General features: G+C 40.4%; 1 protein-coding gene across 1 annotated transcript; it reads left to right on the forward strand.

The window, feature by feature from the left end:
* Positions 1 to 93: 93 nt before the first annotated feature.
* LOC133367654 (vomeronasal type-2 receptor 26-like) lies at positions 94 to 8,007 on the forward strand. Its single transcript, XM_061591750.1, has 6 exons — positions 94 to 357; positions 2,314 to 3,168; positions 3,476 to 3,703; positions 4,395 to 4,496; positions 6,397 to 6,523; positions 7,106 to 8,007. The coding sequence occupies exons 1-6, from the start codon at positions 94 to 96 to the stop codon at positions 8,005 to 8,007; spliced, it is 2,478 nt and encodes an 825-aa protein (XP_061447734.1).
* The last annotated feature ends 10,473 nt before the right edge of the window (positions 8,008 to 18,480 follow it).

Raw genomic sequence — 18,480 nt, forward strand, 5'->3', positions numbered from 1 at the left:
TAGTAAAAATGATTTTTTGTTATTGTTGTGGTCATTTTATTAAATAGCTATAACGCTTATTTCAGTTCAGTGCCAAAGAACTACCAGCATATCATGGCCTTAACATTTGCTGTGAAAGAGATCAACGAGAATGTAACAATCTTGTCAAATATCTCACTGGGATTCCGCATCCTCAATAGCTACTTGACTGCAAGAATGACCTATAAAGCAACTCTCAGCCTCCTTTCCACACAACAGAGGTTTGTCCCCAACTTCAAATGTCAGAACCAGAACAATCTGATAACTATTGTTGGAGGATGTTTCTCTGAGATCTCTGTCAATATGGCCATCATTTCAACACTTTACAACACTCCACAGGTATGCTGTGTGCATGAGGATATGGACCTTTCACAATTGTGCCATACTATCTTCCTCATGAAACTTGAGCAGATTGGTTAATTGCAGGTTTGATGATGATACCAGCAGGTTGACTCACACCTCATTAGATAACTTTACACAAGGATTTCTCATCAATTACTAGGGTTGTACATGAGCCCTCTGAATCAAATTTGGGGTCCAATTAGGTGATCTGGATCAAGTCTGACGCTCTGTGTGATGATCCACTTCTGCCCCACCCCTATCAGGCCCAACCCTCAGATGTCTTTTGTAATCCAGACACACAAATCTCTGGAAATCCCATTGAATTCAATTGGGGAACCAAAATGGCCATAACCTTTTTTTTCCACACAGCTGTATGAAATTCAGAGACATGGTAGATCCTGCAGAGGGGATTAATCCTGTCAAATCGCACACAGGAAGCTCAAGGTGTTTTTGCGGTAGCCACCTTTAAAACTTAAAATACAAAAGTAAAATGACCATAGCTATTCTTTGTTTTTTCACCTTAATGTTAGTGCTATACCCGTTACCCCTGTTCATTGTATACTTATGGTGCCAGCAGAGAGAAGTGCTGGGATCTACTTCCATCTCAAAGTGGTTGCAAACAATGCTGTGCCACTACAGTAGTGAATTATCAGACTTCCAGCTCATTTTAGTTTGGGAGGTCACTACAGGAGCACTGGGGGCATTGGATGGCACTGTGCAGGGTGTGCCTGCTGCTGCAAATGTTCCCCTTTACCATGCTGACTTGTGCTGTTGCCTAGCAGAGAACAGCCTGAGAGATCACCCTCCTCGACTAATCTCATGGCATTAGACAACTCTTTCTCTTCCATCAAAGGGATTGCTGAAAACATGCTGGTGCTGATGTCGGTGCCTATTGTCTCCTTTGAAAATAGCATCCTGGCGGTTGTTTTGTTCAGGAAGGTTAAAAGTACCCAGCAGGGTCAAAGGTTCAGCCTTCAGATAGGAAGAACTGAAGAGCTGCATATGAAAGAAAGAGCTGAAATATTTTAAAAGAGCCAGAATGCCAGGAAATGTTACAGGCAAAGTTGAGGGGCTATAGCAGAAAGGAGCTAAGAGAAGGCCACAAAGAGACCCAGAAGCTGAACTGAATGGTTCAGAGTGACGCACACCTACTCAAACACACATACACACACACATAATTGGGAAGGGGCCAGGGGTTCCTAACAGGGGTTCCTAAAAACATTTTTATGAATGTGTTTAATATTTAAATCTAAGTAAAACACACATTGTTGTGGATATAATTGGTCTAAGGTTTTGTTGCTTGTTGCACAGCAGATTGCAATTACATTCTATGCAATAAAGGGAGCAGATTGGGTGTTTAGTGACGACAGGATATGATCTTAGTGACAGTGATGAAGTTAATAAGAATCAGACATTGGCTTCACCAGCTTGCATGCCTCCCTTCCACCTGACAATGCAGCTTATGGCCCCCGCCATCACAGTATTATAGTTTAACAATTAGGAATGAATACGTGGGGGTGGGGAATATTGACAGGGTTATAGAAAACAGATTCTATGAATAAAAATTGAAGGAATTTGGTATTTTAGATCTAGAAAAGAGGAAATTAAAGAGGGGACGTTGGATATCTTCTCAAACACCAGAAAGACCTTTAAACAGAAGAGGGCAAAAACATATTATACTATCCCAAAGGACAGGACTTGATTGGTTGATCATTAGGAAAACTTTACATGCAGTTCACCAGCAGAACCAATTGCCAAGGGGTGTGTGGGCTCTCTCTCACCAGAGGTCTTAAATAGAAGCTAAGGAGCTGTTTGTTGGGAGTAGCCTAATTGTGAATTTCTGGCATAACACAGGGGTGTTGGACTAGATGAGCTACAGAAATCACTACAATTCTTGGAATCTAAGATATAACATTTCCTTCATCCCAAAAGTTATTACACATTTTATTTCAGCTCACTTATGGTTCATTTTTGCCACTACAAAATTCCAAACTACTATTCCCATTTTTGTACCAAATGGTTCCCACCGAAGCCCACCAGCGATTGGGAGTTGTGCGGTTACTTCAGCATTTCGGATGGAAGTGGGTTGGGGTCGGGGCTGTGGATGATGACAGAGGGGACCAGTTTTTACAGACAATGGTGCCAATGCTTTCTGAGAATGGCATCTGTTATGCCTTCATAGTAAGAATGCCAAAATGGAATTATGTGGATAAGTTAATAGATTTGTTTATACATCACTGGCAAACCTATGACGTTATCTTTGAGGAAAAAGCCAATGTATTCTTTATCTATGGAGAACCTCCATCCTTTCAGATTGTGAGGATATTTCTGTTTCTAGCATCCCATTTGGATTTGCCTCCTCTCAGTAAAGTGTGGATTATTACATCCCACTGGGACTTCACATCAGTGTCCTTTCAAAAGACTTGGAATATGCAGACATTCCATGGCTCCATATCCTTCACTGCTCACTCAAATCAGCCATTCGGATTCCAAAAGTTTACTGAGGGAATAAGACCTTCCTGGGCCAAAGGAGATGGTTTTATCCAAGACTTCTGGGAACAGGCCTTCAGCTGTTCAATAAAAATGTCTAAAGAGCAGGAGAAAGCTGAGAAGAAAACGTGCACTGGGGAGGAGAAGCTGGAAAGCATTCCTGGTATTCTGTTTGAAATGAAGATGAGTGGCCACAGCTACAGTGTCTACAATGCTGTCTATGCTGTGGCGCATGCTTTGCATGCCATGTATAAATCCAGCTTCAAACACAGAAGGTCCCTACGCAGACTCATAGGTCAGGATGTGCAGCCATGGCAGGTAATTACAACTCAACAGATGATCCAGTGGTAAAAGGAACTCTATGTCCTCATTTTAAAAAATCCATCAAAATTGTTTGGGTTTGCTTTGGTACTGTTGTTCTTTACAGATCCATTTGGATAATCAATGCCAACCTCATTATAAATAGTGAATTTTGAAGCTGGGACAAATGAGGGAAATTGCCACCTAGAAATGTAGAGTCAGCTCATATACAGTACAAAAATAAATAAAGAGTATGAAACGCCTTATGAAGCTCACTGAAACAATTTCAAGATTGAGCTATCCTTTTCTTGATATTTGAATCTAGGTACATCATTTTTTAAGGCACATCACATTCAACAACAACGTTGGAGATATTGTGCGCTTTGACGACAATGGAGAATTAGTTGCAGGTTTTGATGTTACAAACTGGCTGATGTTCCCCAATGGCTCGGTGGTTAGAGTAAAAGTTGGAAGACTGGAACCTCAGGCTCCTCCAGGCAAAGAGCTAACCATTCATGATGACCAAATTGTCTGGCACCAAAGGTTTAATCAGGTGAGACTTAGTGACAAATAACTGAATATATATGAGAGAAAATGTCTATTAGGCCAGTTCATTATTCCGCTTGAATTATTCTTATTTATTTATAAAAATATTTGTATACCATTACTCAGTATAAAAAATCAAAGCAGTTTGCAACTATCATAGAAATATGAAATAAAACCGTGTAATATTTTAAAATCAGAAATCTTTCACTATTACAGAAAGATATCTTCTCAATTGCTTGCATAAGCCTGAAGGGTGGCTTTAAAAGAATGCAAAAGCCTATACAGTAGGGTCCCGCTTTTCGGCATTCCACTTCTCAGCATTCTGCGAATATGGCATCCGAGAAGGGCTTTGGGCACCATTCTGATTCAGTCTGAGTTGTGAGACAGCATGTTTGGGGTTGGGGGCTGTTGTTGTTTTTTCCTCCCCATGCCTTGCGCTTCTGGTTGGCAGTGCCCGCTACTGCAGCCTACCTGCAGCGCACGGTGGTTTTGATCAGCGACACTTGCTACTGCGGCCCGCTTGGAGCTCGTGGTGGCAGCAGTTTCTCTCCCTCTCGCCCCCATAGGTGTCTGTCAGTGCAGCCTGACAGGAGCTTGTGGTGGCGGTGGTTTCTCTCCCACTCACCCCCGGCAGTGTCTGCCAGTGCGGCCCGCCGGGAGCTTGCAAAGCAGCTTATCTCCTTTCCCCCTTTTTGGAGTTTGCAGCTGCAGCTCCGGGTGTTAGCGCAGCCTATCCAGAGTGTGTGGCAGAGGATCTTCAGATAGGCAGCAGCACCATTACGGCAGCCATCAGTGTTAAGGTAAGCAATGTGTGTACAGGTTCCACTTTTCAGTTATTTTCGCTTTTCGGCAGGGCTCTGGAACCTAACCCACCATATGAATGGGTCCCTACTGTAGATCTTTCCTTTCTTTCTAAAGATGTTTACTATTTATTTATTTGAATGACATATAAAAACATTTTATATGAAACTGTGTATTTTTACTATTTATTCATTCAAATAAATAATTATTTAAAATTTTTAATGTCAAGTAGATATATACTGTAAACTAAACAATGTAAAAGAAGAGTGGTGATATGTAATTAACTAATTTGATGCTTTACCTGCATTATCCCATATTCCTGAGAAGTTCCCAGTTTATTTGTCTTCATGATTTCATCTTTATTTAAAAAACAAATAGGAAACCCTGAGCCCCAACAATTATTGTTGAAATTGCTGTTATGTAACCAGCTTATATCATATGAGCTAAGTGCAATTCAATTCAATAAAGTCCAATTCAAAGTGCTGGCTTTGACCTTTAAAGACCTAAATGGCCTTGGGCTAGTGTACTTAAAGGATCGCTTATGTCCATATGTTCCTACCCTGGATTTAAGATCATCTGCCTCTGGTCTCCTCTGTGTGCCTGGAATGAAAGAAGTTAGATTGACAGGCACGCAGAAGACAGCTTTTCCAATTGTGGCTCCCAGACTTTGGAATGCCCTGCCCCAAGAAGCCCACTTTGCTCCCTCCCTGATGATTTTCTGGAAACTTGTAAAACCTCTTTTGTTCCGGAGAGCCTTTGGGAGGAACTGACGGGTCAGCCTGATTCTGTTTTCAGTTTTTTATCTTTTATTTTTATATTTTAAGTTATTTTATTCTCACTCCCTCATATGTGTATGCACATATATACATGTATGTATGTTTGTAAGTGTGTGTATGTGTATGCATAATGCATTGTAAGTATTTTAATTGTATTTTATGCATTTTAATTTACTGTAATGTTTGTGTTTTTATTTTGTATTTTGTTACAAATGTGTGCAAATTTATTGTAGCCGCCCTGAGTGCCCTATTGTAGGGTAGAAGGGTGGGATAGAAATATTTTAAATAAATAAATAAAGCCATCAAATTCACCCCCTGCTCAATGCAGGGATCCAACTGAAAGCATACCCAACAGGTGGCTGTCCAGCTGTTTCTTGAATGCCTCCAATGTTGGACCAGCAATGGGAGTATTCAAGAGGCAGCTGGACAGCTACATGTTGGGTATGCTTTAAGTCAGATTCCTGAATTGAGCATTCAAGCATTAGTTTTTGAAATAAAACAGATTAAACTGATTAATCAAGTTTAATTCTTATTAGGTGTTGAGAGAGCAGCTCTGCAGAGGTTTAGACTATAACAGCCTTTCCCAACCTTTGGGTCCCCAGATGTTGTTGGACTACAACTTCCATCAGCCCTAGCAAGCATGGCCAATGGTCAGGAATGATGGGAAATGTAGTCCAGCAGCATCTGGGGACTCAAAGGTTGAGAAAAGCTGGACAATAAATTTCTTTTATTTTCTTTTGGGCAAATCATCTCTGTAGAGAAGAAAATTGGCTCAAACATAGGAACACGCACCACCATCTCTCAAGCATATACCGACAGCTTCAGCAAAGGGACAGTACTATCAGACTGTATGATCTAAAGCTCACCTCATTATTTGCAGACCTGCCAAAAAACCCTCAGTAAAAGTCTAATTTCAACCTTATGGACGACTCTGTGAATCACAGAGGAGGTCTTCTCTGATGGGATAGTTTAGGAATATTTCTGTTGAGTTCTGGGTTCTCCTGTGGTGCACTACAAAAGGTTAGATCTGTGGTATCCTTTTTTTCCCTTTTTTTTAGGGAGGGAAATTGTGTGTCATAGATGCCTTGCCTTACTGCTAATGATCGTTCATGTTTCTGTGCAGGTGCTGCCCCTTTCTGTGTGCAACGACTACTGCTATCCTGGCTACAGCAGGAAAAAGAAGGAAGGAGAAAGATTTTGCTGCTATGATTGTGCTCCATGTCCAGAAGGGATGTTTTCTGGCAAGAAAGGTAAGAGGCATAAAGTAAAATTATATAAAGCAATTTCCAGAACATAATATGGTACATAACTTTTTATTCCTTTTATATCCTGCCCTTCCTCCCAATGGAGCCCACTGCAGGAAACACATCAATATTTTACAGCATTCTAAAAACAGTTACTAAAAGGACTTAAAACATTTTCTCAGCCAGTGTTCTCAAACTTTCCAAGAACTGTGTATTTCAGCCATCAAATTCCTGGGTAAACAGGAATGAATTTTAAATTCCTCCTCCAAGTCAATAATGGAGGAGACGGATACTCCTCACCAGGAAGGGCATTCCACAATCACGGAACTGTCACTGAAAACACCCTTTGGCAAAGAATGTGCATCCATTGCATTAGGATAATGGTGGTCCAAATTACAAACTTAAAAAAAATAAAAGAACATATACAAATTAACATTATTTTTATCAGTTTAAAAGACAAGCTGGATAAAAGAACTGCAGGAGCACAAAAGGATGCATTCCCACAAACCTTTATAACTGTCTTCTTTAGACAGATATGTTCAACATTTAGAATTACTTAAACAGCTCTTCTCTTTCTTCTTTTTAAAGACATGGATGCCTGCATCAATTGTCCGGAAGATCATTATCCCAACAAAGACCAAAGTCAGTGCATTCCAAGAGTTGTAAGCTATCTCTCCTACAAAGAAGATTTAGGAACTATCTTAGTTATCATTGCTATTTCTTTCTCTTTCATCACCACTTTAGTACTTGGAATTTTTATGAAGCACAAGGACACTCCCATAGTCAAAGCCAACAACCGGACCCTCACCTACATCCTTCTCATCTCCCTCCTCCTTTGCTTCCTCTGCTCTTTCCTCTTCATTGGAGAACCTGGAAAGGTCACCTGTCTTCTCCGACAAGCTGCTTTCGGCACAATCTTCTCTTTGGCCCTCTCTTCTGTGCTGGCAAAGACCATCACTGTGGTTGTGGCATTCTTGGCAACCAAACCAGGTGCCAGGATGAGAAAATGGGTGGGCAAAAGAATGGCACATTCTGTTGTTCTTTGCTGCACCTTTATTCAAGTTGGCGTTTGCATTTTTTGGTTAAGTACTTCCCCTCCATTCCCAGATAAGGACATGCACTCATTGCATGGAAAAACCATACTGGAATGTAATGAAGGTTCAGCTACCATGTTTTACTGTGTCTTGGGCTATATGGGCTTCCTGGCCATTGTGAGTTTCATTGTGGCTTTTCTAGCCAGGAAGTTACCTGACAGTTTTAATGAGGCCAAATTCATCACTTTCAGCATGTTGGTGTTTTGCAGTGTTTGGCTGTCCTTTGTTCCAACCTACCTGAGCTCTAAAGGGAAATATATGGTGGCTGTGGAGATCTTCTCCATCCTGTCCTCTAGTGCTGGATTGCTGGGTTGCATCTTTTCACCTAAATGCTACATTATTGTGCTGAGGCCTGAACTGAATAGCAGGGAGCAAGTAATAAGGAAAACAAAATGAAAGAATATGTCCATCTTTTCATTGTGCTGCTTAAGAAAACATCTCTATTCATATTCTTGTTAATTGACGTGAACCATGCACAACCCTGTTTTAATTTTGGGTGCATTAACAGTTGAATCTGAAACTGCAGTTTGATCTAAAATTAGATTGATTACACTATGTTGCTATTTAAGCAATAAATGTAGCTGTTGAAAAAACAAACTTGGCCTGCCCAAGATGTTTTCACCCTGCTATGCTTAAACCACTTCACTTAATGAAAAGTGGGCATGGTCAATTAAAAACATAGAGCACACCTAGACTTTTCTAGTATATATTTCACCTTCCACTGTTTTATCTTGTGCAAACTGAGACACTCCTCATGTCCATTGGAAATTATTCTGCAGAATAGTCAGTGCCATTATTCCACAATTGCTTTTGTTGCAAAGTGTTGCTGTAGTTCACATATTCACAGAAACAGAAATAAAAGAAAATGATTTCCTATAGGAAACTTCACTAAAATTGCAAAGTAAATCAAACATATTTAAAATGACTATCTGAATTATATAAACTGTCTTAATATTGTTGCTTCCTCCCTGCTAAAACAAAATCAGTACAGCACATGTCTTGTTTCTGTTATTTGGGCTGATTGCTGGTGTTGTCACCATTCACCATATGTTCAGGGGCACATGTTACCAAATTCTTCCAAGCTACACAGGAAGTGGATTGGACTGTGAAAGACCAACCCAAATTGTGTTTGCATTTTGACAAATTAGTAGGGCAGTACAATATCTCAGATAGGTCAGGTCTCCTGCTCCCTGGTGCATTCACTATAGCTGCCCAATTTCCCTGCTTTTTAAAGTTTGATAGAAATATCTGTTGGCTGTAAGTAGGTTCTTAAACCACAAGGTTTTTTGCCTATTAGTGAATTTCTCTGCTTTTTAATCCAGGAGATAAGGAATAGGATCCTGTGCAAGTTTGCTGAGAATGGATTAATCATTTGCATGCTTATTTAATTCAATGGGATTTACTCTGCTTAGGATAGGTGAAACTGCCCACAGGGAATGGGGAGGGGAGGAAGAGAAACGGCAGGGCTAGGGAAGGAGGGGAGGAAGGGCAGAGGGAAGGACAGGGAGGGAAGCAGGCATCAGGGGAGGGGAGGAGGAGGGAAGGTTTGATCATTTGCATGCTTACTGAGTTCAGTGGGTTTTACTCCCATGCAATCATGCTCAGGATAAGTAAATTGCCAATGGTCAGGAAAGATGGGGATTGTGGTCCAACAACATCTGGAGGCACACTGGTTGGGAAAGGCTGGTCTAAAGTGACATAAAGATCTGGAGTGGGTGTGGCCCCTTGATTAGCCAAGCCAAGTAGTTGTGAGTCTGGCTTTTAGAACACTGACAGGTGGTTCTCACTGAGCAAGCCCTGGCTTATCGTTGACTTTAATGTTAAATTTCTTAAATTAATTAAAAATTAGCTAGGCATTTTTTAAACTGCAGAAGATGAAGGTCAGAGTATGGGGCAAAGTCAGTAATAGCATTACAGGTACTCTGTGAACATGGCTGAGTTTTAATTAATTTCAACACATTATGAGAACACTGTCAAAAAACAGTCCAACAAGGGTCTAATTAAATCCTAGATTAGGGTAATTGTATTGCACAGTGACCTGGCATTGGATTAAAGCACCACCATGCTAAGAGTCTCAGAGGCCAAGTCACCAGTTTCCTGCAACCTAGTATCAGCAGATGGAATGGTCTGAAGCCATCGTCCCCTGCTACTGTTCTGATATTTCTGATCCCTATCATTGACAATACCATAAAGCTCCTCCAAGAGATAACTTGAAATGTAATGTCATACTTTTCCCACCTCCACCAAGTATGAAAATAATGGAAATAGAAATAGAAACTGAGGCTGATGGGATGCTTATTCTGAAATATGTCAGTATACCCCAGGCCAAGATTATTGACAAACTCCAATATACCTTGTATAGAAATAGCAAATAGGGACAAAGTCTATGCACAGAGTGAAATTGCCAAGGAATTTGAGAGTCTTTGGTTGCAGCTACATTAATTTAACAATCCTCGGATAGATATACATCAAGTTATATAATGGAATATCAGTTTTTCTAAGCAAGGATAGGATAGGATAGGATAGGATAGGATAAGGCTGCAGTTATCAATGTGCTGAAGGCAAATTAACTACCTCATCCAATGCTGTGTTGGGATCATGCCAACAAAGTGAAACTGTGGGTGAAATGGCAAACTTACTTTCATCATGTCATGTTACCTAGTTGGCTGAAAGATTGGCTGTCCCTATATTGGTCTGGTAAATCACTGAGATAATATGCAAAGCCCTTATTAGTGACACTGCATGTTAAAGACCATAATATAGCAGTGACCGCTGAAAGGGCACTTTCTGCTGTTGATCCTGTTCTTTGGAATGTTCTTCCCCCTACCATACTGGAAGCACTATCTAACCTGCTTTAGACATCTTTTGAAGAAAAATCTCTCTCCCCCCACCCACAGGCCATGCTTTCCCTGATCACTAAGCTGGATCTTCCCTTTTTGGCATACTACAAAGTTTTAGTGCATTAATAAAGCGTAGTTTCTACTGACAGTTTTAATGTCTAATGTTTACAGCTTGGGACCACAACACCTGATGGCATGCCTCTCCCTACACAAACCCACCCGTACACTACACTCGACATCAAAGGCCCTCCTCCGGGTGCCTACTCTGAGGGAAGCTTGGACGATGGCAACAAGGGAGAGGGCCTTCTCAGTGGTGGTCCCCAAATTATGGAACAATCTCTCTGATGAGGTGCGCCTGGTGCCAACACTGTTATCTTTTTGGTGCCAGGTCAAGACTTTCCTCTTCTCCCAGGCATTTTAGCATGTGCTTTTCAATTGCTTTTTTTAAAAAGTGTTTTTAAATTTGTGTATGTGTGTATTTGTTTTTAATTTTTTTTTAATTGTTGTAAACCATCCAGAGAGCTTTGGCTATGGGGTGGTATACAAATGTAAATAATAATAATAATAATAATAATAATAATAATAATAATAATGTTTAGTATCTATATCACATAAATATTTCTATATATATATTAAGCAGCAAAGAAATAAAATAATACTAAACTTTACCCATTTGTCCCTTGTTACAATTTTCCCTGCCACCAGCCTCCTCTCTGATGCTTTGATATCCCTGTCACCTTAACATTCCTTGACTAATTTTGTTGTCTCCCCCAAGACTGCATAGAAGGGATTCCACAGGGAACTCGCAGGTGATGGGGACTCTGCACGTAGGGTTGCCATATTCCAGTTCCACAAATCCGGGCAGGTTAATTTGCATATTATGTAAAGTATTTGCATATTGTGCAAATTATTTGCATATTATTTGCATATTGTGCAAATATTTCCATATTAATACTTGGATTGTCCAGTTGTTTTGTTTTTGTGCCTAGGAATTACCACCAAAAACTGGGGAAAGATGTGAGAAATCTTTTTTTTAAAAGCAACATTTTTAGCCTTAAATGCCTAGACTCTAGTTTCCAACACTATGGAGTATTTATTGATTGATTAAGAGAATTTATATCCTGCCCTTTTGCTGTTAAAAACAGAGCTCAGCACAGCTTACAAATATAATAAAAACAATAAAAATACACAATCAATATAAAAACATAATAAAAACACAAAATAGCAACAAACATAAAGTAAGTCAGGGCAACAGTACGGTTAACCATATACGATATATTTCAAAGATGTGGTGGGTGGAGAAAAACAAGAAGCCAAAATGTTAGGAAAAGGAGTCTTTCACACCACATGCTGAGTTCTAAATACTGTTGCAGCAAGCTTTACAAGTTCCTCCAGTATTCCACTGGTGCAGGCACTCAGACATTCAAAGTATCTGTATTTTTCTTAGGTTTTATAAAAGCAGAGCTTTGCTTAACTCAAAATTTCTTCTCCCTTTGATCAACCACATCTACACAGGTTCCACCTCCATACTCAAAATGAAACTGGGCCTGGAAGTGTGCAACAACCCCACACATACCTTGCTAATTAGATTACCAATGCCAGGATGTCTGTCTTATGGACTACTCTCCTGCTCCCCCCCCCGGGCATCATGAAAGACCCAGTCCTGGGCTCAGAAAGAAAATAAATATCGGGTCCTCTTCAAAGTATTGATAAGCCTCTTGTTTTAATTGAAATAATAATTATAAATTCTTGTTCTTATCACTAATGGGAGTTAATTATCTTGCATATGCTGCTGTTGCTTCTATGGCTGTAACGGAGTGAGGTTAAAGATAAGTGAAATGCAAATAGGAAAAAAACAACACAAAAGGCAGTAACACTTTCCTAAATGTAATACCATACCAACCACAACAAGATTCCTATGAGTAAGGCAGAAAACTAAGCATCTCACAACCAAAAATATGATAAATGAAGAAATATTTATATAAAAGCATGACTATCAAATATATTTATTATTTACACAAACTGTAAAGATATTTATAGTGCAATCCTAAGTTTATTTATTCAGAAGCAAGTCCCAGCATATTCAGTGGGGCTTACTCAAACAGGGACAGAAATGCAACTTCAAGTGATAAGCAACTTCATTCACACAACCCAAAATTCCAAATCATGCCACTTTACGCTGTTTTGCAACTGTTTATACTTGTTTTATGGTTATTGGATTTTAAATGGCTTTATTTCTTGTTGTGAGTTGCCTTGGTTTCCAACCCTACCTCACAGGGGTGTCGGAAAGATTCCATACATGCACACGCACACGCAGACACTGCAGATGTACAAATACATACAGCCCATATAATAGTTTATTGTCAAACCAGTTGGTCATTGCAGAAAAATCAGTATTCATTTTTTTAAAAATCAGTATTACTTTCCTACAGAATAAAAACTGTAATACCTAAGTAAGCCATGCCTACTTGCTTTAAAATAGGACTGGAGGGCACAAACACAATTCTTTTTTACATTCACTCCAAAGTCCCATTGATTTTCAGCACATTCATAACCATGTCTACTCAAAAGTAAGTCCTATTGAATTCAATGGGATTTACTCTGGGCGTATGGGATTAGCATTGCTTTTACAAAAAGCAAGCATTGGGAAAGTTTTCAAAACACTGCCCAAGATCTGACTCCTGCACACAAGAGGGGAAAAAACTGAAATGTATATACTTACCCAATTTATGAGATTTTCAGATAAACAGGGGGTGAAACCACCATTTTGTTTTCTAGACACTGCCTAAGGTCAATGAAACTGAAACACAATCCCTGATTGGCTGCAATCCTGAACGGGCGGGGTTAAAGCTACGAAGTGCTATACAGTACTGTTTAAAGAAAGATTTAACAGTCGGGGGGGCGGCTGACGTTTTTATGTATATCTCGAGAACCGGACCACCTAGAAACTTAATTTTTTTTTTAATTAAAGCTGAGAATCCGGGCCACCTAAAGGGCTAGCCGGGCGCCAGGTGGCATGCATAGAATCCAGGTAAACCCGGCTAACCGGGCAATATGGCAACCCTATCTGCACGGCCCACCAAGGTCCAGTCAACATTATCTTAGGCAGCCTGACTGGGAAAGGATACTGTTTGGAAGTCTAGGAACACATTCATGGCTTCCCCAAAGCATCCTGGGAAGCATAGTTTGTGAATGGTGCTGAGAATTGTTAGGAGACCCCTATTCCCCTCGCACGGCTTCAATTTCCTGAGTTCTCTGGGAAGAGGACCTGACTATTGAACCACTCTGAAAATTATAGGGCTCTGATGAGGAGTCTTATCACCTTTCACAAACTACACTTCCCAGGATTCTTTGGGGGAAGCCATGTCTGCTTGAAGTAGAATAAACGTATGGTGTGAGTGTGGCCTATTAGAGCCACTGTACAAAAAGCCACCCTTGGAACAGACCAGTTGTGAGTCTGTGCCTTCTTTGACCCCTTAGTCAGCTGTGGGACCCTGGGAAATATGGGATATCCCTCTTTTCATTTGCCCTTTCCCTTGGGGCAAAGCACAGTGCCACAGATTATCCATTGAAGAAGAAAATAATAGTCATATAATTCAGGAGAAACAAATCCTATTAGTTTTGTTATTCATGATGCATCTTCAATGGATAATAACATACAGGTGCAATTAGAATCACCTATGATTGTCAAAATTACTGTCTTCCATCCTCTTGCACACAGTGAGGATCCAGGTATCATTAGCAAGATCAACAATTAGAATCTGAAAAAAGATATAGAACCCTTCCTTTGCTGAAAGCTGGATCTGGGCATAAGCACAGTTCCTCTGTATGACCATTTTTCCTTTATATTTTAGATAATTTTTCCATCAGTTATTCTGCCAAGGTTTTTAACCCTCAAAATATATTATGAGTATTCCTGTTCTTCATCCTTTCTCCTTGCCCAGTTAATCTTCCACTTCCCAAATATTTTCTTTTCTTTGCACACCAAGGGAAAAAATATTTGTACTTCTGGTTGAACAGGTAATATAATATAAATATTAGTAATCACTCACCCTTAGAGGGAAAAGTGATGGGAGAAATATAATATGCTGTTCAGGAACACTGATAAAGACAGAACCTATATTAAATATAAGACCAGGATGGGATGCAGAGAGTCCCTAAGATGCTAAACGGCAAATCAGTGCAGCAGCATAATCTTCCACCGTTCAAGGGAACTTGGAGGCGAACAGATAAGAACCACATACAGCGCTGTTGATGGAAACATGAGAATTGACATTTGGAGAGGAAGATTTTTCAACAGGATCATGTTTGTGTTGTTGTTGTTGCTTGTATTACTGTGTCATGCTGTGTGCAAGACACATTCCATTAACTGCAGCACACATGATGATCCCCTCCCTATTCCTCATGAATTTTACCAACCGGGCGACCTCATCATTGGGGAGATTGTTTCCCAGGTCTTCCTAAACTATGATAGCCTCTCTTTCATGGAACAGCCTGCACAGATGTTGATTGATGAGCCTATGTAAGACATTAATTTTGTTATCTCTTTCATTCTATAAAATGTTCAGATCATCAGAACTGATAAAACATCATAATGCAACAAAGTGCTTCGATAAGAATTTATATACTAACGTTTGAGATCAAAGTGGGATTTAATTAATCTTCCAGCTTTAGTTATTTTTGCCCTACCTTATACATGTTATTGTTGATCACAAACCACTAGTAAGTTTTCCTCCTCAAGGCCCTTTGAATGAATGATTCCTGTGCATTTCTATTGGGCTTCTGCTGTATAACCAGATGGTGGGTTATGCTCATATTTTATTAATTTATTTATGTCTTATCTCTATATATGGCTTAATATCAGAACAATCTCTAAGGAGGGTACAAAAAGATAACATATACAACATATCAAAACAGAGAGTTTTGCCACTTCTGTTTTGCCCTCACTTTGCTTTCCTATTTTGCCTCCATCAGTGCCCTCTCTCATGCACTTCTAGACTTCTGGTCATTTTTACTCTTCATTGCAATAATTATATTTCAGAAAAACCAGCATACTCAGTTTTCCTATTAGTTTCACCCCTGGAGTTTAACTGGTCAAATTCCTGTTTATTGCTGAAAGTTAAAGCATACTGGAGAGGCATCTTCTCCCCAATTGGTGTTCATACTTTTAAATTTAAAAGTGCACAAATGCAACATAATAGTGGTATACAGAGTTTAGAAAGTAGTTTGTGAATTTGCATTCAGGCACCACACACTACACTATCTGGGCTATGGCTTTTAAATGTAGGTCACTTTCTGGAAACTTGTAAGGCTCTCCTTCATACTTCCTGCCTGCAATATCATCTCTCATTTCCTCTCCTTATTCAAACTGCTCTTCAGTTGCATTTATGTCAGAAAATATAATGTTTTGTTATCCATTCTTTGAGTTGACTTACGTTGTTCTATATTTCTTCTTTCATAGAAACTGTGAGACTTGGTAAAGAAATAATCAGTATATTGTATTAAGTAATGACACTGTCACTTGGATCTGTTTTGGAAAAGTATCACATACATACAGTATTAGAGTGACTAACAAAACAGAGATATGAAAATTTCATAGTGAAATTATTGAGTTTCTGCTTTCTTCAGCTGCTCTGATGGGAATCAAAGGGTGCAGTAGCCAAAGTGACAGTTATAGTATATTAAGGGTGCAATACCTAGATGTGTTGCATTTGCAATAACTGAGGGACGTCAAGCTGAGGCGAAGTAGTCCTAAACCTGATATATCTGGAAGTGATCTCTTGTTTCCACTATTACTGGATCAAGAGACATTCCTGAAGAAACTGAAGAAACTTAGAGACTGCAACCTGAGACTGTTCTCATCAGAACAGCTGAAGAAGATGAAAACTTTTCAGTAATAAATATATTATTTCAGCACTTAACCACTCCTCTCTGGGAGGAGGGAGGGGGAGGGAGGGGGAGGGAGGGGGAGGGAGGGGGAGGGAGGGGGAGGGCTGGAGCAGACAGGGGAGGAGGAAGAAGGAAGAGGGGTGGGGAGGAAGAAGGGAGGAGGGAGGGGAGGAAAGGGGAAGGAGGGGAAAGACAGGTATGATCATTGGGTTCAATGGGATTATTGAGTTCAATAGTATTTACTCCCATGCAATCATGGTTAGGTTAGGTAAAACTGACCATGGAGGAGGGAGGGGGAAGGAGGGGATTGGAAGGGCAGAGGGAGAGGTGAAGGAAGGGGCAAGGAAGGGGCAAAAGGGAGATGATGGGAGGAAGGGGGAGGGGAGGTTTGAACATTTGCATGCTTATTGAGTTCAATGGGATTTATTCATGGGATTTGCCAATGCAGTCATGCTTAAGATATGTGAAACTAACCCTGGGGGAGGAGAATGGGGAGGGGAGAGGGGAGAGGGGAGGAGAAGGAGGAAGAGGGGGAAGGGTGGGATTGGAAGGGGAGGGGAGGGGAGGGGAGGGGGAATGAGGGGCAAAGAAAGGGGGACAAAGGGGCAAGAGGAAAGGGATAGGAGGAAGGAGGAGGGGAGGACAGGTTTGATCATTTGCATGCTTTTTGAGTTCACTGGTATTTACTACTATGCAATCATGCTTAGGATAGGTGAAACTGACTTGGGGAGGGGCAGGGAGAGGAGGAGGAGGCAGGAAGGGAAGGAGGAGGGGAGGAGATTGGGTGGGTGGGCACTGGGCAGAGGGGAAGCCACTTTCCTTTCCAAAAGGAAAACATTCTCAACAGTATCATTGTTTTTCAGCATTTCCCCCACATTTTTATTCTACAGCACGCACATGTAGTCTTCCACCCAAATTACCCCAAAGCTGTCACTGGCCACATCCACACCACCTTTATTTCACTTTAGACAGTCATGACTTCCCCCAAAGAATCCTGAGAAATGTAGTTAGTGAAGGGTGTCGAGAGTTGCTAGGACATGCCCTGTTGCCCTCACAGAGCTTCAATCAGAGCAGCTGACTGTTAAACCGCTCTGGCCACTGGAGCTCTGTCAGGGGAATAGGAGTCTCCTCTCAGCACCCTTCACAAACTACACTTCCCAGGATTCTTTGCAGGAAGCCATGACTGTCGAAAGTGAAATAAAGGTCTGGTGTGGCTGTGGCCCCTTGATTAGCCAAGCCCAGCAACTGTGAGTCTGGCTGTTAGAACACTGACTTGTGGCTCTTACTGAGCATGCCCTGGCTTATCTTTGACTTAAATGCTAAATTTCTTAAACTAATTAAAAATTGGCAGGCATTTTTTTTTACTTTTAAACTGCAGAAGATGAAGGTCAGCATATCGGCCAAGGTCGGTAATAGGATTACAGATACTCTGTGAACATGACTAATTAATTTCAACAAATTATGAGAACTCCCAACAGGTGTCTGGAGTTTTCCACTTTGAACTCTCAGTTCTCTATGACTGTTGTGTGTATCGTAGTGAAAATTTAGAGGATTGTTAAGCAAGCATTTCTGAGTTCAGGACTATAAATTTTGTACAGTTTTGTTTTAAAGTGAGCTTATGGGAAGCATCAGAATGACATAGGGGTATTTTCAATTTAACACTGTAGAATGCGAAAAATCCATGCTTGCTATACTATGCAGCCACTCTCATGGCTGTGTAATAAGAAAGAAAGAAGCAATAAAAATACATATGAAAATCAATATTTAATGTGGATGTGCCACAGACCACGTGAATGAAGCTCACGGACCACTGGTGGTCCATGGGCCATAGTATGAGAACCCTTGGTCTAGTAGAGGAAAGCCATTAATGCTTATGGTATTTTTAAAATGAATTGCCTTCCCTCCTTTTATTTAATGTTTCCTTCCATCTTTTTTGTGTGGTTGTGTCACACACACACAGAGGGTAAAATTAGTGTTTCACCCAGGGATAAAACCTAGATAGAATCAGCATCTGTTAAGTTCCTTCTACATTGCTCCCAAAATACTGTAATTGGAAATGCAAAGGAGAATTCAAATTAAAAAAATCCTAGTTGGATGCTCGATCTCACAACATTGTACCTCCACATATCTCCCTCCACCA

Source organism: Rhineura floridana, chromosome 11 (genome assembly GCF_030035675.1).
Source record: "Rhineura floridana isolate rRhiFlo1 chromosome 11, rRhiFlo1.hap2, whole genome shotgun sequence".
NCBI lineage: Eukaryota > Metazoa > Chordata > Lepidosauria > Squamata > Rhineuridae > Rhineura > Rhineura floridana.

What these genes read in the sequence shown, in the direction of transcription:
- LOC133367654 (XM_061591750.1), top strand. Translation starts at nt 94, where the DNA reads ATGGCCTTAACATTTGCTGTGAAAGAGATCAACGAGAATGTAACAATC. An exon ending in CACTTTACAACACTCCACAG is followed by an intron (nt 358 to 2,313) that starts GTATGCTGTGTG and finishes ATTTTATTTCAG; the next exon opens with CTCACTTATGGTTCATTTTT. An exon ending in CGGCAGCCATCAGTGTTAAG is followed by an intron (nt 4,497 to 6,396) that starts GTAAGCAATGTG and finishes GTTTCTGTGCAG; the next exon opens with GTGCTGCCCCTTTCTGTGTG.